Genomic DNA, 19155 nt, shown 5'->3' with positions numbered 1-19155 from the left:
GGTTTCCGATGGGAGACAGGAGTCAATGAGGAGAAGGTTAAGGGGGAGATTGAATCGAGGCGTTCCAAATGGGGGAAGGGTTTGCGATGGGAGACGGGAGTCAATGAGGAGAAGGTTAAGGGGGAGATTGAATCGAGATGTTCCAAATGGGGGAAGGGTTTGCGATGGGTGTCAATGAGGAGAAGGTTAAGGGGGAGATTGAATCGAGGCGTTCCCAATGGGGGAAGGGTTGCGATGGGAGACGGGAGTCAATGAGGAGAAGGTTAAGGGGGAGATTGAATCGAGGCGTTCCAAATGGGGGAAGGTTTTGCGATGGGAGTCAATGAGGAGAAGGTTAAGGGGGAGATTGAATCGCGGCGTTCCCAATGGGGGAATGGTTTGCGATGGGAGATGGGAGTCAATGAGGAGAAGGTTAAGGGGGAGATGGAATCGAGGCGTTTTCAATGGGGGAAGGGTTTGCGATGGGCGATGGGAGTCAATGAGGAGAAGGTTAAGGGGGAGATTGAATCGACGCGTTCCAAATGGGGGAAGTGTTGGCGATGGGAGATGGGAGTCAATGAGGAGAAGGTTAAGGGGGAGATTGAATCGGGACGTTCCAAATGGGGGAAGGGTTTGCGATGGGAGATGGGAGTCAATGAGGAGAAGGTTCAGGGGGGATTGAATCGAGGCATTCCAAATGGGGGAAGGGTTTGCGATGGGAGATGGGAGTCAATGAGGAGAAGGTTAAGGGGGAGATTGAATCGAGACGTTCCCAATGGGGGAAGGGTTTGCGATGGGCGATGGGAGTCACTGAGGAGAAGGTTAAGGGGGAGATTGAATCGAGACATTCCAAATGGGGGAAGGGTTTGCGATGGGAGATGGGAGTCAATGAGGAGAAGGTTAAGGGGGAGATTGAATCGAGACGTTCCAAATGGCGGAAGGGTTTGCGATGGGAGTCAATGAGGAGAATGTTAAGGGGGAGATTGAATCGAGGCGTTCCCAATGGGGGAAGGGATTGCGATGGGAGATGGGAGTCAATGAGGAGATGGTTAAGGGGGAGATTGAATCGACGCGTTCCAAATGGGGGAAGTGTTGGCGATGGGAGATGGGAGTCAATGAGGAGAAGCTTAAGGGGGAGATTGAATCGGGACGTTCCAAATGGCGGAAGGGTTTGCGATGGGAGATGGGAGTCAATGAGGAGAAGGTTCAGGGGGGATTGAATCGAGGCATTCCAAATGGGGGAAGGGTTTGCGATGGGAGATGGGAGTCAATGAGGAGAAGGTTAAGGGGGAGATTGAATCGAGACGTTCCAAATGGGGGAAGGGTTTGCGATGGGAGACGGGAGTCAATGAGGGGAATGTTAAGGGGGAGATTGAATCGAGGCGTTCCAAATGGGGGAAGGGATTGCGATGGGAGTCAATGAGGAGAAGGTTAAGGGGGAGATTGAATCGAGGACTTCCCAATGGGGGAAGGGTTTGCGATGGGAGACGGGAGTCAATGAGGAGAAGGTTAAGGGGGAGATTGAATTGAGAAGTTCCGAATGGGGGAATGGTTTGCGATGGGAGTCCATGAGGAGAAGGTTAAGGAGAGATTGAATCGAGGCGTTCCCAATGGGGGATGTGTTTGTGATGGGAGATGGGAGTCAATGAGGAGAAGGTTAAGGGGGAGATTGAATCGAAGACGTTCCGAATGGGGGAAGGGTTTGCGATGGGAGTCAATGAGGAGAAGGTTAAGGGGGAGATTGAATCGCGACGTTCCCAATGGGGAAGGGTTTGCGATGGGAGTCAATGAGGAGAAGGTTAAGGGGGAGATTGAATCGAGACGTTCCCAATGGGGGAAGGGTTTGCGATGAGAGACGGGAGTCAATGAGGAGAAGGTTAAGGGGGAGATTGAATCGAGGTGTTCCAAATTGGGGAAGGGTTAGCGATGGGAGTCAATGAGGAGCAGGTTAAGGGGAGATTGAATCGAGGCGTTCCCAATGGGGGAAGGGTTTGTGATGGGAGATGGGAGTCAATGAGGAGAAGGTTAAGGGGGAGACTGAATCGAAGGCGTTCCCAATGGGGGAAGGGTTTGCGATGGGAGATGGGAGTCAATGAGGGGAAGGTTAAGGGGGAGATTGAATCGAGACGTTCCAAATGGGGGAAGGGTTTGCGGTGGGATTCAATGAGGAGAAGGTTAAGGGGGAGATTGAATCGAGGCGTTCCAAATGGGGGAAGGGTTTGCGATGGGATTCAATGAGGAGAATGTTAAGGGGGAGATTGAATCGAGACGTTCCAAATGGGGGAAGGGTTTGCGATGGGAGATGGGAGTCAATGAGGAGAAGGTTAAGGGGGAGATTGAATCGAGATGTTCCCAATGGGGGTAGGGTTTGCGATGGGAGATGGGAGTCAATGAGGAGAAGGTTAATGGGGAGATTGAATCGAGGCTTTCCAAATGGGGGAAGGGTTTCCGATGGGAGACGGGAGTCAATGAGGAGAAGGTTAAGGGGGAGATTGAATCGAGGCATTCCAAATGGGGGAAGGGTTTGCGATGGGAGACGGGAGTCAATGAGGAGAAGGTTAAGGGGGAGATTGAATCGAGATGTTCCAAATGGGGGAAGGGTTTGCGATGGGTGTCAATGAGGAGAAGGTTAAGGGGGAGATTGAATCGAGGCGTTCCCAATGGGGGAAGGGTTTGCGATGGGAGACGGGAGTCAATGAGGAGAAGGTTAAGGGGGAGATTGAATCGAGGCGTTCCAAATGGGGGAAGGGTTTGCGATGGGAGACGGGAGTCAATGAGGAGAAGGTTAAGGGGGAGATTCAATCGAGGCGTTCCAAATGGGGGAAGGGTTTGCGATGGGATATGGGAGTCAATGAAGGGAAGGTTAAGGGGGAGATTGAATCGAGGCGTTCCCAATGGGGCAAGGGTTTGCGATGGGAGATGGGAGTCGATGAGGAGAAGGTTAAGGGAGAGATTGAATCGAGACTTTCCGAATGGGGGAAGGGTTTGCGATGGGAGATGGGAGTCAATGAGGAGAAGGTTAAGGGGGAGATTGAATCGAGGCGTTCCCAATGGGGAAAGGGTTTGCGATGGGAGACGGGAGTCGATATGGAGAAGGTTAAGGGGGAGATTGAATCGAGGCGTTCCCAATGGGGGAAGGGTTTGCGATGGGCGATGGGAGTCGATGAGGAGAGGGTTAAGGGGGAGATTGAATCGAGGCGTTCCCAATGTGGGAAGGATTTGGGATGGGAGACTGGAGTCAATGAGGAGAAGGTTAAGGGGAGATTGAATTGAGACGTTCCCAATGGGGGAAGGGTTTGCGACGGGAGACGGGAGTCAATGAGGAGAAGGTTCAGGGGGAGATTGAATCGAGGCGTTCCCAATGGGGGAAGGGTTTGCGATGGGAGATGGGAGTCAATGAGGAGAAGGTTAAGGGGGACAGTGAATCGAGACGTTCCCAATGGGGGAAGGGTTTGCGATGGGAGTCAATGAGGAGAAGGTTAAGGGGGAGATTGAATTGAGACGTTCCAAATGGGGGAAGGGTTTGCGATGGGAGATGGGAGTCAATGAGGAGAAGGTTAAGGGGGAGATTGAATCGAGACGTTCCAAATGGGGGAAGGGTTTGCGATGGGAGAAGGGAGTCAATGAGGAGAAGGTTAAGGGGGAGATTGAATCGAGGCGTTCCCAATGGGGGAAGGGTTTGCGATGGGAGATGGGAGTCAATGAGGAGAAGGTTAAGGGGGAGATTGAATCGAGGCGTTCCCAATGTGGGAAGGATTTGGGATGGGAGACGGGAGTCAATGAGGAGAAGGTTAAGGGGAGATTGAATTGAGACGTTCCCAATGGGGGAAGGGTTTGCGATGGGAGACTGGAGTCAATGAGGAGAAGGTTGAGGGGGAGATTGAATCCAGGCGTTCCAAATGGGGGAAAGGTTTGCGATGGGAGACGGGAGTCAATGAGGAGAAGGTTAAGGGGGAGATTGAATCGAGGCGTTCCAAATGGGGGCAGGGTTTGCGATGGGAGATGGCAGTCAATGAGGAGAAGGTTAAGGGGGAGATTGAATCAAGACGTTCCCAATGGGGGAAGGGTTTGCGATGAGAGATGGGAGTCAATGAGGAGAAGGTTAAGGGGGAGATTGAATCGAGACGTTCCAAATGGGGGAAGGGTTTGCGATGGGAGTCAATGAGGAGAAGGTTAAGCGAGTGATTGAATCGAGACGTTCCAAATGGGGGTAGAGTTTACGATGGGAGATGGGAGTCAATGAGGAGAAGGTTAAGGGGGAGAGTGAATCGAGACGTTCCCAATGGGGGAAGGGTTTGCGATGGGAGTCAATGAGGAGAAGGTTAAGGGGGAGATTGAATTGAGACGTTCCAAATGGGGAAGGGTTTGCGATGGGAGATGGGAGTCAATGAGGAGAAGGTTAAGGGGGTGATTGAATCGAAACGTTCCATATGGGGGAAGGGTTTGCGATGGGAGTCAATGAGGAGAATGTTAAGAGGGAGATTGAATTGAGACGTTCCGAATGGGGGAAGGCTTTGCGATGGGAGTCAATGAGGAGAAGGTTAAGGGGGAGATTGAATCGCGACGTTCCCAATGGGGAAGGGTTTGCGATGGGAGTCAAAGAGGAGAAGGTTAAGGGGGAGATTGAATCGAGACGTTCCCAATGGGGGAAGGGTTTGCAATGAGAGACGGGAGTCAATGAGGAGAAGGTTAAGGGGGAGATTGAATCGAGGTGTTCCAAATTGGGGAAGGGTTTGCGATGGGAGTCAATGAGGAGCAGGTTAAGGGGAGATTGAATCGAGGCGTTCCCAATGGGGGAAGGGTTTGTGATGGGAGATGGGAGTCAATGAGGAGAAGGTTAAGGGGGAGATTGAATCGAAGGCGTTCCCAATGGGGGAAGGTTTTGCGATGGGAGATGGGAGTCAATGAGGGGAAGGTTAAGGGGGAGATTGAATCGAGACGTTCCAAAGGGGGGAAGGGTTTGCGGTGGGATTCAATGAGGAGAAGGTTAAGGGGGAGATTGAATCGTGGCGTTCCAAATGGGGGAAGGGTTTGCGATGGGATTCAATGAGGAGAAGGTTAAGGGGGAGATTGAATCGAGACGTTCCAAATGGGGGAAGGGTTTGCGATGGGAGATGGGAGTCAATGAGGAGAAGGTTAAGGGGGAGATTGAATCGAGATGTTCCCAATGGGGGTAGGGTTTGCGATGGGAGATGGGAGTCAATGAGGAGAAGGTTAATGGGGAGATTGAATCGAGGCTTTCCAAATGGGGGAAGGGTTTCCGATGGGAGACGGGAGTCAATGAGAAGGTTAAGGGGGAGATTGAATCGAGGCGTTCCAAATGGGGGAAGCGTTTGCGATGGGAGACGGGAGTCAATGAGGAGAAGGTTAAGGGGGAGATTGAATCGAGATGTTCCAAATGGGGGAAGGGTTTGCGATGGGTGTCAATGAGGAGAAGGTTAAGGGGAGATTGAATCGAGGCGTTCCAAATGGGGGCAGGGTTTGCGATGGGAGATGGGAGTCAATGAGGAGAAGGTTAAGGGGGAGATTGAATCAAGACGTTCCCAATGGGGGAAGGGTTTGCGATGGGAGATGGGAGTCAATGAGGAGAAGGTTAAGGGGGAGATTGAATCGAGACGTTCCAAATGGGGGAAGGGTTTGCGATGGGAGTCAATGAGGAGAAGGTTAAGCGAGTGATTGATCGAGACGTTCCAAATGGGGGTAGAGTTTACGATGGGAGATGGGAGTCAATGAGGAGAAGGTTAAGGGGGAGAGTGAATCGAGACGTTCCCCATGGGGGAAGGGTTTGCGATGGGAGTCAATGAGGAGAAGGTTAAGGGGGAGATTGAATTGAGACGTTCCAAATGGGGAAGGGTTTGCGATGGGAGATAGGAGTCAATGAGGAGAAGGTTAAGGGGGTGATTGAATCGAAACGTTCCACATGGGGGAAGTGGTTGCGATGGGAGTCAATGAGGAGAAGGTTAAGGGGGAGATTGAATCGAGACGTTCCAAATGGGGGAAGGGTTTGCGATGAGAGACAGGAGTCAATGAGGAGAAGGTTAAGGGGGAGATTGAATCGAGACGTTCCAAATGGGGGAAGGGTTTGCGATGGGAGATGGGAGTCAATGAGGAGAAGGTTAAGGGGGAGATTGAATCGAGAAGTTCCAAATGGGGGAAGGGTTTTCAATGGGAGACGGGAGTCGATGAGGAGAAGGTTAAGGGGGAGATTGAATCAAGACGTTCCAAATGGGGGAAGGGTTTGTGATGGGAGATGGGAGTCAATGAGGAGAAGGTTAAGGGGGAGATTGAATCGCGACGTTCCAAATGGGGGAAGGGTTTGCGATGGGAGTCAATGAGGAGAAGGTTAAGGGGGAGATTGAATCACGACGTTCCAAATGGGGGAAGGTTTTGCGATGGGAGACGGGAGTCGATGAGGAGAAGGTTAAGGGGGAGATTGAATCGAGACGTTCCAAATGGGGAAAGGGTTTGCGATGGGAGTCAATGAGGAGAAGGTTAAGGGGGAGATTGAATCGAGGACGTTCCAAATCGGGGAAGGGTTTGCGATGGGAGTCAATGAGGAGAAGGTTAAGGGGGAGATTGAATCGAGGCGTTCCAAATTGGGGAAGTGTTGGCGATGGGAAATGGGAGTCAATGAGGAGAAGGTTAACGGGAAGATTGAATCGGGACGTTCCAAATGGGGGAAGGGTTTGCGATGGGAGATGGGAGTCAATGAGGAGAAGGTTAAGGGGGGATTGAATCGAGGCGTTCCAAATGGGGGAAGGGTTTGCGATGGGAGTCAATGAGGAGAAGGTTAAGGGGGAGATTGAATTGAGAAGTTCCAAATGGGGGAAGGGTTTGCGATGGGAGTCAATGAGGAGAAGGTTAAGGGGGAGATTGAATTGAGAAGTTCCAAATGGGGGAAGGGTTTGCGATGGGAGGCAATGAGGAGAAGGTTAAGGGGGAGATTGAATCGAAGGCGTTCCGAATGGGGGCATGGTTTGCGATGGGAGATGGGAGTCAATGAGGAGAAGGTTAAGGGGGAGATTGAATCGAAGGCGTTCCGAATGGGGGAAGGTTTTGCGATGGGAGTCAATGAGGAGAAGGTTAAGGGGGAGATTGAATCGAAGGCGTTCCGAATGGGGGCATGGTTTGCGATGGGAGATGGGAGTCAATGAGGAGAAGGTTAAGGGGGAGATTGAATCGAAGGCGTTCCGAATGGGGGAAGGTTTTGCGATGGGAGTCAATGAGGAGAAGTTTAAGGGGGAGATTGAATCGAGGCATTACCAATGGAGGAATGGTTTGCGATGGGAGATGGGAGTCAATGAGGAGAAGGTTAAGGGGGAGATTGAATCGAGGCGTTCCCAATGGGGGAAGGTTTTGCGATGGGCGATGGGAGTCAATGAGGAGAAGGTTAAGGGGGAGATTGAATCGACGCGTTCCAAATGGGGGAAGTGTTGGCGATGGGAGATGGGAGTCAATGAGGAGAAGGTTAAGGGGGAGAGTGAATCGAGACGTTCCCAATGGGGGAAGGGTTTGCGATGGGAGTAAATGAGGAGAAGGTTCAGGGGGGATTGAATCGAGGCGTTCCAAATGGGGGAAGGGTTTGCGATGGGAGATGGGAGTCAATGAGGAGAAGGTTAAGGGGGAGATTGAATCGAGGCGTTCCCAATGGGGGAAGGTTTTGCGATGGGCGATGGGAGTCAATGAGGAGAAGGTTAAGGGGGAGATTGAATCGACGCGTTCCAAATGGGGGAAGTGTTGGCGATGGGAGATGGGAGTCAATGAGGAGAAGGTTAAGGGGGAGAGTGAATCGAGACGTTCCCAATGGGGGAAGGGTTTGCGATGGGAGTAAATGAGGAGAAGGTTCAGGGGGGATTGAATCGAGGCGTTCCAAATGGGGGAAGGGTTTGCGATGGGAGATGGGAGTCAATGAGGAGAAGGTTAATGGGGAGATTGAATCGAGACGTTCCAAATGGGGGAAGGGTTTGCGATGGGAGACGGGAGTCAATGAGGAGAATGTTAAGGGGGAGATTGAATCGAGACGTTCCAAATGGGGGAAGGGTTTGCGATGGGAGATGGGGGTCAATGAGGAGAAGATTAAGGGGGAGATTGAACCGAGACGTTCCAAATGGCGGAAGGGTTTGCGATGGGAGTCAATGAGGAGAATGTTAAGGCGGAGATTGAATCGAGGCGTTCCAAATGGGGGAAGGGTTTGCGATGGGAGTCAATGAGGAGAAGGTTAAGGGGGAGATTGAATCGAGGACTTCCCAATGGGCGAAGGGTTTGCGATGGGAGACGGGAGTCAATGAGGAGAAGTTTAAGGGGGAGATTGAATTGAGAAGTTCCAAATGGGGGAAGGGTTTGCGATGGGAGACGGTAGTCAATTAGGAGAAGGTTAAGGGGGAGATTGAATTGAGAAGTTCCGAATGGGGGAAGGGTTTGCGATGGGAGTCCATGAGGAGAAGGTTAAGGGGGAGATTGAATTGAGGCGTTCCAAATGGGGGAAGGGTTTGCAATGGGAGATGGGAGTCAATGAGGAGAAGGTTAAGGGGGAGATTGAATCGAGACATTCCAAATGGGGGAAGGGTTTGCGATGTGAGTCAATGAGGAGCAGGTTAAGGGGAGATTGAATCGAGGCGTTCCCAATGGGGGATGGGTTTGTGATGGGACATGGGAGTCAATGAGGAGAAGGTTAAGGGGGAGATTGAATCGAAGACGTTCCGAATGGGGGAAGGGTTTGCGATGGGAGTCAATGAGGAGAAGGTTAAGGGGGAGATTGAATCGAGATGTTCCCAATGGGGGAAGGGTTTGCGATGAGAGACGGGAGTCAATGAGGAGAAGGTTAAGGGGGAGATTGAATCGAGGTGTTCCAAATTGGGGAAGGGTTTGCGATGGGAGTCATTGAGGAGCAGGTTAAGGGGAGATTGAATCGAGGCGTTCCCAATGGGGGAAGGGTTTGTGATGGGAGATGGGAGTCAATGAGGAGAAGGTTAAGGGGGAGATTGAATCGAAGGCGTTCCCAATGGGGGAAGGGTTTGCGATGGGAGATGGGAGTCAATGAGGGGAAGGTTAAGGGGAAGATTGAATCGAGACGTTCCAAATGGGGGAAGGGTTTGCGATGGGATTCAATGAGGAGAAGGTTAATGGGGAGATTGAATCGAGGCGTTCCAAATTGGGGAAGGGTTTGCGATGGGAGATGGGAGTCAATGAGGAGAAGGTTAAGGGGGAGATTGAATCGAGACGTTCCAAATGGGGGAAGGGTTTACGATGGGAGATGGGAGTCAATGAGGAGAAGGTTAAGGGGGAGATTGAATCGAGATGTTCCCAATGGGGGTAGGGTTTGCGATGGGAGATGGGAGTCAATGAGGAGAAAGTTAAGGGGGAGATTGAATCGAGACGTTCCAAATGGGGGAAGGGTTTGCGATGGGAGATGGGAGTCAATGAGGAGAAGGTTAAGGGGGAGATTGAATCGAGACGTTCCCAATGGGGGAAGGGTTTGCGATGGGAGATGGGAGTCAATGAGGAGAAGGTTAAGGGGGAGATTGAATCGAGACGTTCCCAATGGGGGAAGGGTTTGCGATGGGAGGTGGGAGTCAATGAGGAGAAGGTTAAGGGGGAGATTGAATCGAGACGTTCCAAATGGGGGAAGGGTTTGCGATCGGAGTCAATGAGGAGAAGGTTAAGGGGGAGATTGAATCGAGACATTCCCAAGGGAGGAAGGGTTTGCGATGGGAGACGGGAGTCAATGAGGAGAAGCTGAGTTCCCAGCGACGGGAGGGTCGGGCACGTGAGGGACACACAGATCGGGAACGCGATGGTGAAAAGAAGCAGAGGTCGGGAGTGCGGGAGGGGAGACGAGGGAACATTTATTGCAGACACAGTGAGTTGTTGTGATGGGGAGGGGCCGCCAGAAAGGGCGGAGGTAGCAGATTCAACAGGACCCTTCGCAAAGGGGGAATGGGGTAAATCCTGGAAGGGGGAATATCGACAGGGAGATGGAGGGAGAGAGGAGAGCGAGGGGGATTAAAACGATCGTCCGTTCACAGGGCTAGCATGGGAAAGGAGGGGCAGAATGGCCACTATAGGTGTCGGAATCTGTAATTCTCTGGTAGCTGGTGTTTCTCTGAATCCACAGATGCACTCGCTGCGATTACTCAGTCAGCATGAACCCTTCGCGGTCTTTCACAGCATGAGTGACAACTACCGACTCATCCAACCCCTCAACAATCGCAGCCTCCGGACTAGCGTGGATCCCCATCGACAGGCGAGGAAATGTCCCCCCACTACCCAGCACCCCAACATCCAGATCCAAGGTGAGGAGGGTTTACTCTGTGTCTAACCCCGTGCTGTACCTGTCCTGGGAGTGTTTGATGGGGACAGTGTAGAGGGAGCTTTACTCTGTATCTAACCCCGTGCTGTACCTGCCCTGGGAGTGTTTGATGGGGACAGTGTAGAGGGAGCTTTACTCTGTATCTAACCCCGTGCTGTGCCTGTCCTGGGAGTGTTTGGTGGGGACAGTGTAGAGGGAGCTTTACTCTGTATCTAACCCCGTGCTGTATCTGTCCTGGGAGTGTTTGATGGGGACAGTGTAGAGGGAGCTTTACTCTGTATCTAACCCCGTGCTGTACCTGTCCTGGGAGTGTTTGATGGGGACAGTGTAGAGGGAGCTTTACTCTGTATCTAACCCCGTGCTGTACCTGTCCTGGGAGTGTTTGATGGGGACAGTGTAGAGGGAGCTTTACTCTGTATCTAATCCCGTGCTGTACCTGTCCTGGGAGTGTTTGATGGGGACAGTGTAGAGGGAGCTTTACTCTGTATCTAACCCCGTGCTGTACCTGTCCTGGGAGTGTTTGATGGGGACAGTGTAGAGGGAGCTTTACTCTGTATCTAACCCCGTGCTGTACCTGTCCTGGGAGTGTTTGATGGCGACAGTGTACAGGGAGCTTTACTCTGTATCTAACCCCGTGCTGTACCTGTCCTGGGAGTGTTTGATGGGGACAGTGTAGAGGGAGCTTTACTCTGTATCTAACCCCGTGCTGTACCTGTCCTGGGAGTATTTGATGGGGACAGTGTAGAGGGAGCTTTACTCTGTGTCTAACCCCGTGCTGTACCTGTCCTGGGAGTGTTTGATGGGGACAGTGTAGAGGGAGCTTTACTCAGTATCTAAGCCCGTGCTGTACCTGTCCTGGGAGTGTTTGATGGGGACAGTGTAGAGGGAGATACTCTGTATCTAACCCCGTGCTGTACCTGTCCTGGGAGTGTTTGATGGGGACAGTGTAGAGGGAGCTTTCCTCTGTATCTAACCCCGTGCTGTACCTGTCCTGGGAGTGTTTGATTGGGACAGTGTAGAGGGAGCTTTACTCTGTATCTAACCCCGTGCTGTACCTGTCCTGGGAGTGTTTGATGGGGACAGTGTAGAGGGAGCTTTACTCTGTATCTAACCCCGTGCTGTACCTGTCCTGGGATTGTTTGATGGGGACAGGGGAGGGGGAGCTTTACTTTGTGTCTAACCCCGTGCTGTACCTGTCCTGGGAGTGTTTGATGGGGACAGTGTAGACGGAGCTTTACTCTGTATCTAACCCCGTGCTGTACCTGTCCTGGGAGTGTTTGATGGGGACAGTGTACAGGGAGCTTTACTCTGTGTCTAACCCCGTGCTGTACCTGTCCTGGGAGCGTTTGATGAGGACGTTGTAGAGGGAGCTTTACTCTGTATCTAACCCCGTGCTGTACCTGTCCTGGGAGTGTTTGATGGGGACAGTGTAGAGGGAACTTTACTCTGAATCTAACCCCGTGCTGTACCTGTCCTGGGAGTGTTTGATGGGGACAGTGTAGAGGGAGCTTTACTCTGTATCTAACCCCGTGCTGTACCTGTCCTGGGAGTGTTTGATGGGGACAGTGTAGAGGGAGCTTTACTCTGTATCTAACCCCGTGCTGTACCTGTCCTGGGAGTGTTTGATGGGGACAGTGTAGAGGGAGCTTTACTCTGTATCTAACCCCGTGCTGTACCTGTCCTGGGAGTGTTTGATGGGGACAGTGTAGAGGGAGCTTTACTCTGAATCTAACCCCGTGCTGTACCTGTCCTGGGGGTGTTTGATGGGGACAGTGTAGAGGGAGCTTTACTCTGTATCTAACCCCGTGCTGTACCTGTCTTGGGAGTGTTTGATGGGGATCGTGTAGAGGGAGCTTTACTCTGTATCTAACCCAGTGCTGTACCTGACCTGGGAGTGTTTGATGGGGACAGTGTAGAGGGAGCTTTACTCTGTATCTAACCCCGTGCTGTACCTGACCTGGGAGTGTTTGATGGGAACAGTGTAGAGGGAGCTTTACTCTGTATCGAACCCCGTGCTGTACCTGACCTGGGAGTGTTTGATGGGAACAGTGTAGAGGGAGCTTTACTCTGTATCGAACCCCGTGCTGTACCTGACCTGGGAGTGTTTGATGGGGACAGTGTAGAGGGAGCTTTACTCTGTATCTAACCCCGTGCTGTACCTGTCCTGGGAGTGTTTGATGGGGACAGTGTAGAGGGAGCTTTACTCTGTATCTAACCCCGTGCTGTACCTGTCCTGGGAGTGTTTGATGGGGACAGTGTAGAGGGAGCTTTACTCTGTATCTAACCCCGTGCTGTACCTGTCCTGGGAGTATTTGATGGGGACAGTGTAGAGGGAGCTTAACTCTGTATCTAACCCCGTGCTGTACCTGCCCTGGGAGTGTTTGATGGGGACAGTGTAGAGGGAGCTTTACTCTGTATCTAACCCCGTGCTGTACCTGCCCTGGGAGTGTTTGATGGGGACAGTGTAGAGGGAGCTTTACTCTGTATCTAACCCCGTGCTGTACCTGTCCTGGGAGTGTTTGATGGGGACAGTGTAGAGGGACCTTTACTCTGTATCTAACCCCGTGCTGTACCTGTCCTGGGAGTGTTTGATGGGGACGGTGTAGAGGGAGCTTTACTCTGTATCTAACCCCGTGCTGTACCTGTCCTGGGAGTGTTTGATGGGGGACAGTGTAGAGGGAGCTTTACTCTGTATCTAACCCCGTGCTGTACCTGTCCTGGGAGTGTTTGATGGGGACAGTGTAGAGGGAGCTTTACTCTGTATCTAACCCCGTGCTGTACCTGTCCTGGGAGTGTTTGATGGGGACAGTGTAGAGGGAGCTTTACTCTGTATCTAACCCCGTGCTGTACCTGTCCTGGGAGTGTAGATAATTCAATGTTTTAGCATCAACTACTCCCTGTGGTAATGAATTCCACAGGCTCCCCACTCTCTGGGTGAAGAAATGTCTCCTTATCTCTGTCCGAAATGGTTAACCCTGAATCCTCAGGCTGTGACCCCTGGTTCTGGACACACGCATCATTGGGAACATCTTCCCCGCCTCTACCCTGTCCAGTCCTGTTAGAATTTTATAAGTCTCTACGAGATCCCCCCTCATTCCTCCGAACTCCAGCGAGAACGATCCCAACCGAGTCAATCTCTCCTCGTACGACAGTCCCGCCGTGCCTGGAATCAGTCTGGTAAACCTTCGCTGCCCTCCCTCGAGAGCAAGAACATCCTTCCTCAGAGAGGGAGACCAGAACTGCTCACAATACTCCCGGTGTGGCCTCACCAAGGCCCTGTACAGTTGCATCAACACATCCCTGCTTCTATACTCGAAACCTCTCGCAATGAAGGCCAACATTCCATTCTCCTTCCTTCCCGTCTGCTGCACCTACACGCTAACCTTCAACGACTGGTGCACAAGGACACCCAGGTCCCGCTGCGCACTCCCCTCCCCCAATTTAGGGCCGTTCGGATAATAGTCTGCCCTCGCGTTTTTGCGGCCAAGCGGATAACCTCGCATTTAGAACAAAGAACAAAGAAAAGTACAGCACAGGAACAGGCCCTTCGGCCCTCCAAGCCCGTGCCGACCACGCTGCCCGACTAAACTACAATCTTCTACACTTCCTGGGTCCGTATCCCTCTATTCCCATCCTATTCGTGTATTTGTCAAGATGCCCCTTAAACGTCACTATCGTCCCTGCTTCCACCACCTCCTCCGGCAGCGAGTTCCAGGCACCCACTACCCTCTGTGTAAAAACTTGCCTCGTACATCTCCTCTAAACCTTGCCCCTCGCACCTTAAACCTATGCCCCCTAGTAATTGACCCCTCTACCCTGGGGAAAAGCCTCTGACTATCCACTCTGTCTATGCCCCTCATAATTTTGTAGACCTCTATCAGGTCTCCCCTCAACCTCCTTCGTTCCAGTGAGAACAAACCGAGTTTATTCAACCGCTCCTCATAGCTAATGCCCTCCATACCAGGCAACATCCTGGTAAATCTCTTCTGCACCCTCTCTAAAGCCTCCACATCCTTCTGGTAGTGTGGCGACCAGAATTGAACACTATACTCCAAGTGTGGCCTAACTAAGGTTCTATACAGCTGCAACATGACTTGCCAATTCTTATACTCAATGCCCCGGCCAATGAAGGCAAGCATGCCGTATGCCTTCTTGACTACCTTCTCCACCTGTGTTGCCCCTTTTAGTGACCTGTGGACCTGTACTCCTAGATCTCTTTGACTTTCAATACTCTTGAGGGGTCTACCATTCACTGTATATTCCCTACCTGCATTAGACCTTCCAAAATGCATTACCTCACATTTGTCCGGATTAAACTCCATCTGCCATCTCTCCGCCCAAGTCTCCAAACAATCTAAATCCTGCTGTATCCTCCGACAGTCCTCATCGCTATCCGCAATTCCACCAGCCTTTGTGTCGTGCTAAAATTGCTGCTCAGAGTTCGAAGAGGGTCGGTGGGGTTACGGGGCCAAGGGTGGAGGTGTGGACCTTGGGGAGGGGGGGGCTCTTCCCAAGGGCCGGGGCAGACTCGATGGGACGAATGGCCTCCTTCTGCACGGTAAGTTCCATGATTAAATCCACTCCTGGTTGGGCTGGGGTTTTGTGATTGGTCAGGCCTCTGCTAATTGTGTTTTCTATCGATGTTTCAGCCAATCCGAAGGCTCAGGCGTGAATGTCACCAATGATCCAACCAGGAGGCACAGAATGTCAGCCAATCACAAGCTGGATGGGCAGCACGATTGAGGCTCACTGATTGGAGGGCACCGAGCCTAAATATTGATTAATGTCATCATCTATCCCCCCCCTCTCGCTCTCTGTCTCTCTCTGTGTCTCTCTCTCTCTCTCTCTATCTCTCTCTCTATCTCTCTCTCTATCTCTCTCTGTCTCTCTCTCTATCTCTCTCTCTGTCTCTCTCTCTATCTCTCTCTCTGCCTCTCTCTCTCTGGCTCTATCTCTCACTCTCTCTCTATCTCTCTCTCTATCTCTGTCTCTCTCTGCCTCTCTCTCTGTCTCTCTCTCTCTCTCCCCATCTCTCACTCCCTCGCTCTGTCTCTCTCAGTCTAACTCTCCCGTTCTGTCTGTCTCTCTCTCTCTCTGTCCCTCACTCTCTTGCTCTCTCTCTCTGTCTCTCTCACTCTGTCTCTCTCACTCTGTCTCTCTCACTCTGTCTCTCTCACTCTGTCTCTCTCACTCTGTCTCTCTCACTCTGTCTCTCTCACTCTATCTCTCTCACTCTGTCTCTCTCACTCTGTCTCTCTCACTCTGTCTCACTCTCCAACTCTCTCTGTCACACTCTCTCGCTCTGTGTCGCTCTCTCTCTCTCTCCATCTCTCACTCTCTCGCTCTGTCTCTCTCAGTCTCACTCTCTCGTTCTGTCTCTTTCTCTCCGTCTCTCACTCTCTTGCTCTCTCTCTCTCTGTCTCTCTCTCTGCCTCTCTCTCCATCTCTCACTCTCTTGCTCTGTCTTTCTCTCTCTCCATCTCTCACTCTCTCGCTCTGTCTCTCTGTCTCACTCTCTCGTTCTGTCTCACTCTCTCGTTCTGTCTCTCTCTCTCTCCGTCTCCCACTCTCTCTCTCAATCTCTCTCCCTGTATTTTTCTCATTCTCTCTGTCTCTCTCTCTGTCTCTCTCTCTGTCTGTCTCTCTCTCTCTGTCTCTCTCTCTCTGTCTCTCTCTCTCTCCCTATCCGTCTTTTTAGATCTATCCTCCTTTCTCTCGGGGACGGTCTTGGTCATGGGGGCTCTGTGGATGTTGCTGTGGGATCCTGCTGTGCTCTGACTGGCTGCATGGTCTCTCTCATTCCGACCGTGGCTCCCCCTTCGCCGTCTGTGGAGGGGCTGCCGGGCCAGAGAAATCCCAGGGAAATCCCAGCAATGTGAACATTAAAACGCATTCAACTCCCCCCATTTCCTGCCTCGTCTCTTTCCCACTGACAATTAGAGCCCAGTCTGGGCTGATCGGCTACAGAGACCCTCGTCCCTGACCTCTGTCCCCTCCCTCCCTCCCTATCTCTGTGACCTCCTCCAGCCCCTACAATTCCCATCCTCCTGTTCAAATCCCTCCCTCGCCCCCCTCCCTCCCTATCTCTGTAACCTCCTCCAGCCCCGACAATTCCCATCCTCCTGTTCAAATCCCTCCCTCGCCCCCCTCTCTCCCTATCTCTGTAACCTCCTCCAGTCCCTACAATTCCCATCCTCCTGTTCAAATCCCTCCCTCGCCCCCTCCCTCCCTATCTCTGTAACCTCGTCCAGCTCCTACAATTCCCATCCTCCTGTTCAAATCCCTCCCTCCCTCCCTCCCTCCCTATCTCTGTGACCTCCTCCAGCCCCTACAATTCTCATCCTCCTGTTCAAATCCCTCCCTCCCTCCCTCCCTATCTCTGTAACCTCCTCCAGCCCCTACAATTCCCATCCTCCTGTTCAAATCCCTCCCTCGCCCCCCTCCCTCCCTATCTCTGTGACCTCCTCCAGCCCCTACAATTCTCATCCTCCTGTTCAAATCCCTCCCTCCCTCCCTATCTCTGTAACCTCCTCCAGCCCCTACAATTCCCATCCTCCTGTTCAAATCCCTCCCTCCCTCCCTATCTCTGTAACCTCCTCCAGCCCCTACAATTCCCATCCTCCTGTTCAAATCCCTCCCTCCCTCCCTACCTCTGTAACCTCCTCCAGCCCCTACAATTCCCATCCTCCTGTTCAAATCCCTCCCTCCCTCCCTATCTCTGTAACCTCCTCCAGCCCCGACAATTCTCATCCTCCTGTTCAAATCCCTCCCTCCCTCCCTATCTCTGTAACCTCCTCCAGCCCCTACAATTCCCATCCTCCTGCTCAAATCCCTCCCTCCCTCCCTCCCTATCTCTGTGACCTCCTCCAGCCCCTACAATTCCCATCCTCCTGTTCAAATCCCTCCCTCCCTCCCTCCCTCCCTATCTCTGTAACCTCCTCCAGCCCCTACAATTCCCATCCTCCTGTTCAAATCCCTCCCTATCTCTGTAACCTCCTCCAGCCCCTACAATTCCCATCCTCCTGTTCAAATCCCTCCCTCGCTCCCTATCTCTGCAACCTCCTCCAGCCCCGACAATTCTCATCCTCCTGTTCAAATCCCTCCCTCCCTCCCTATCTCTGTAACCTCCTCCAGCCCCGACAATTCTCATCCTCCTGTTCAAATCCCTCCCTCCCTATCTCTGTAACCTCCTCCAGCCCCTACAATTCCCATCCTCCTGTTCAAATCCCTCCCTCCCTCCCTATCTCTGTAACCTCCTCCAGCCCCTACAATTCCCATCCTCCTGTTCAAATCCCTCCCTCGCCCCCCTCCCTATCTCTGTAACCTCCTCCAGCCCCTACAATTCTCACCCTCCTGTTCAAATCCCTCCCTCCCTCCCTATCTCTGTAACCTCCTTCAGCCCCTACAATTCCCATCCTCCTGTTCAAATCCCTCCCTCCCTCCCTCCCTATCTCTGTAACCTCCTCCAGTCCCTACAATTCCGATCCTCCTGTTCAAATCCCTCCCTCCCTCCCTATCTCTGTAACCTCCACCAGCCCCTACAATTCTCATCCTCCTGTTCAAATCCCTCCCTCCCTCCCTATCTCTGTAACCTCCTCCAGCCCCTACAATTCTCATCTGTTCAAATCCCTCCCTCCCTCCCTATCTCTGTAACCTCCTTCAGCCCCTACAATTCTCATCCTCCTGTTCAAATCCGTCCCTCGCCCTCTGATGCACTCGTGAGACAAGGAGAGTCACACTAATCGGCTTCAATCAGCTAGAACTGTACCCAGCAGCTTGGATACAGAAAGGGGAGGCTGCTGGGAGGGGCATCGGTTCTTATACCCCGCCCCACAGGGCGGAGCTATGTGCGTTAGCCAATGGTAGACTCCTGCGTCTAGCCAATGGGCATCCACCTCTCAGGTACCGCAATCCCGGGGGTGGTCAGAGACCCCCTCCCCCCCTCCGGCCAGCGAGAGGGTCACCCAGCCCCCGATCAAACACCCCCGACCCAGGGTCAGAACATCGGCCATTGGCCAACTATCCTCGACAAGATGGCGCCTGCCCAAGGGGCTGCAGTACCGCCTGGCGGCGCTCCTCCGAGCCAGGGGGCGCGCACGCTGGGAGGGCTGTCAATGTGGGGGGGGGCGGGTGCAGTGGAAGGACTGTGCCGGCCTCCGATTGGCCAGCAGCCCAGTCAATCAGTCGAGGTGGGGGCTGCTGGGAGCAGCAGGGAGGCGGGACCGTTAACTGTTTGGACAAGGAGAACAATGGGGGTGGGAGGGGCATTGCTCATTGGTCGGACAGCTCGTCAATCAGTGGGGGAGAAGGCCGATTGGCCAAGGGAACAAAGGGGTGGTGAGCGACGATTGATTGAGACCGCCGTCCATCAACAGACGGCGAACGACGTGAGGCGCGGTGAGGGTTGGGACAGGACGACGTTGCCGGGGAGACGGGCGACGTCGCTGATTGGAGCAGGGAACAATGGGGGGGTGGGTCCTGACGTTGATTGGTTGAGTCCGCCGTCCATCAAGATGACGCGTTAACTGGATGACACTACATGGGGAGGCGAGGTACGGCGCTCATTGGCGCAGGTGACAATGGAGAGGCGGGACCAGAGACCGATTGGTTCAACCGTCCGTCCATCGACGACGTCATTGGATTGGGCGGGAAGACGCGACAAGGTCAGGCGCTGATTGGCGCTTGGAACAAAGGATGAGGCGGCCCCGGACGCCGATTGGCGCACGCGGCACGTCAATCCGGAGCGCTCCGCAGCCGATTGGCCGGCGGGAGAGCGGGCGGAGGAGGGGGACGGGGCGAGAGGGCGACGGCCGGCCATTGGTGGAGGCGGCTGTCGGTCAGGGGCGGGAGGCGGGCGCAGCGCGCCG

The 19155-nt window shown here is 53.0% G+C and overlaps 1 protein-coding gene across 1 annotated transcript in view; it reads left to right on the top strand.

Annotated features, from left to right (window-relative positions):
- LOC140399794 (carbonic anhydrase-related protein 10-like) overlaps positions 1-15056 on the top strand; it is a 63691-nt gene extending 48635 nt beyond the window's left edge. The window contains exons 6-7 of the mRNA XM_072489268.1: positions 10094-10271; positions 14938-15056. Of these exons, the coding sequence (XP_072345369.1) occupies positions 10094-10271; positions 14938-14960 (201 nt within the window). The 3' untranslated portion in view covers positions 14961-15056. The remainder of the gene's footprint in view (positions 1-10093; positions 10272-14937) is intronic.
- Positions 15057-19155: the final 4099 nt, after the last annotated feature.

The sequence above is a fragment of the Scyliorhinus torazame genome, chromosome 23, assembly GCF_047496885.1.
Source record: "Scyliorhinus torazame isolate Kashiwa2021f chromosome 23, sScyTor2.1, whole genome shotgun sequence".
NCBI classification, from domain to species: domain Eukaryota; kingdom Metazoa; phylum Chordata; class Chondrichthyes; order Carcharhiniformes; family Scyliorhinidae; genus Scyliorhinus; species Scyliorhinus torazame.
The sequence above is the reverse complement of the archived record's forward strand: the minus strand, read 5'-3'. Positions and strand labels throughout refer to the sequence as shown.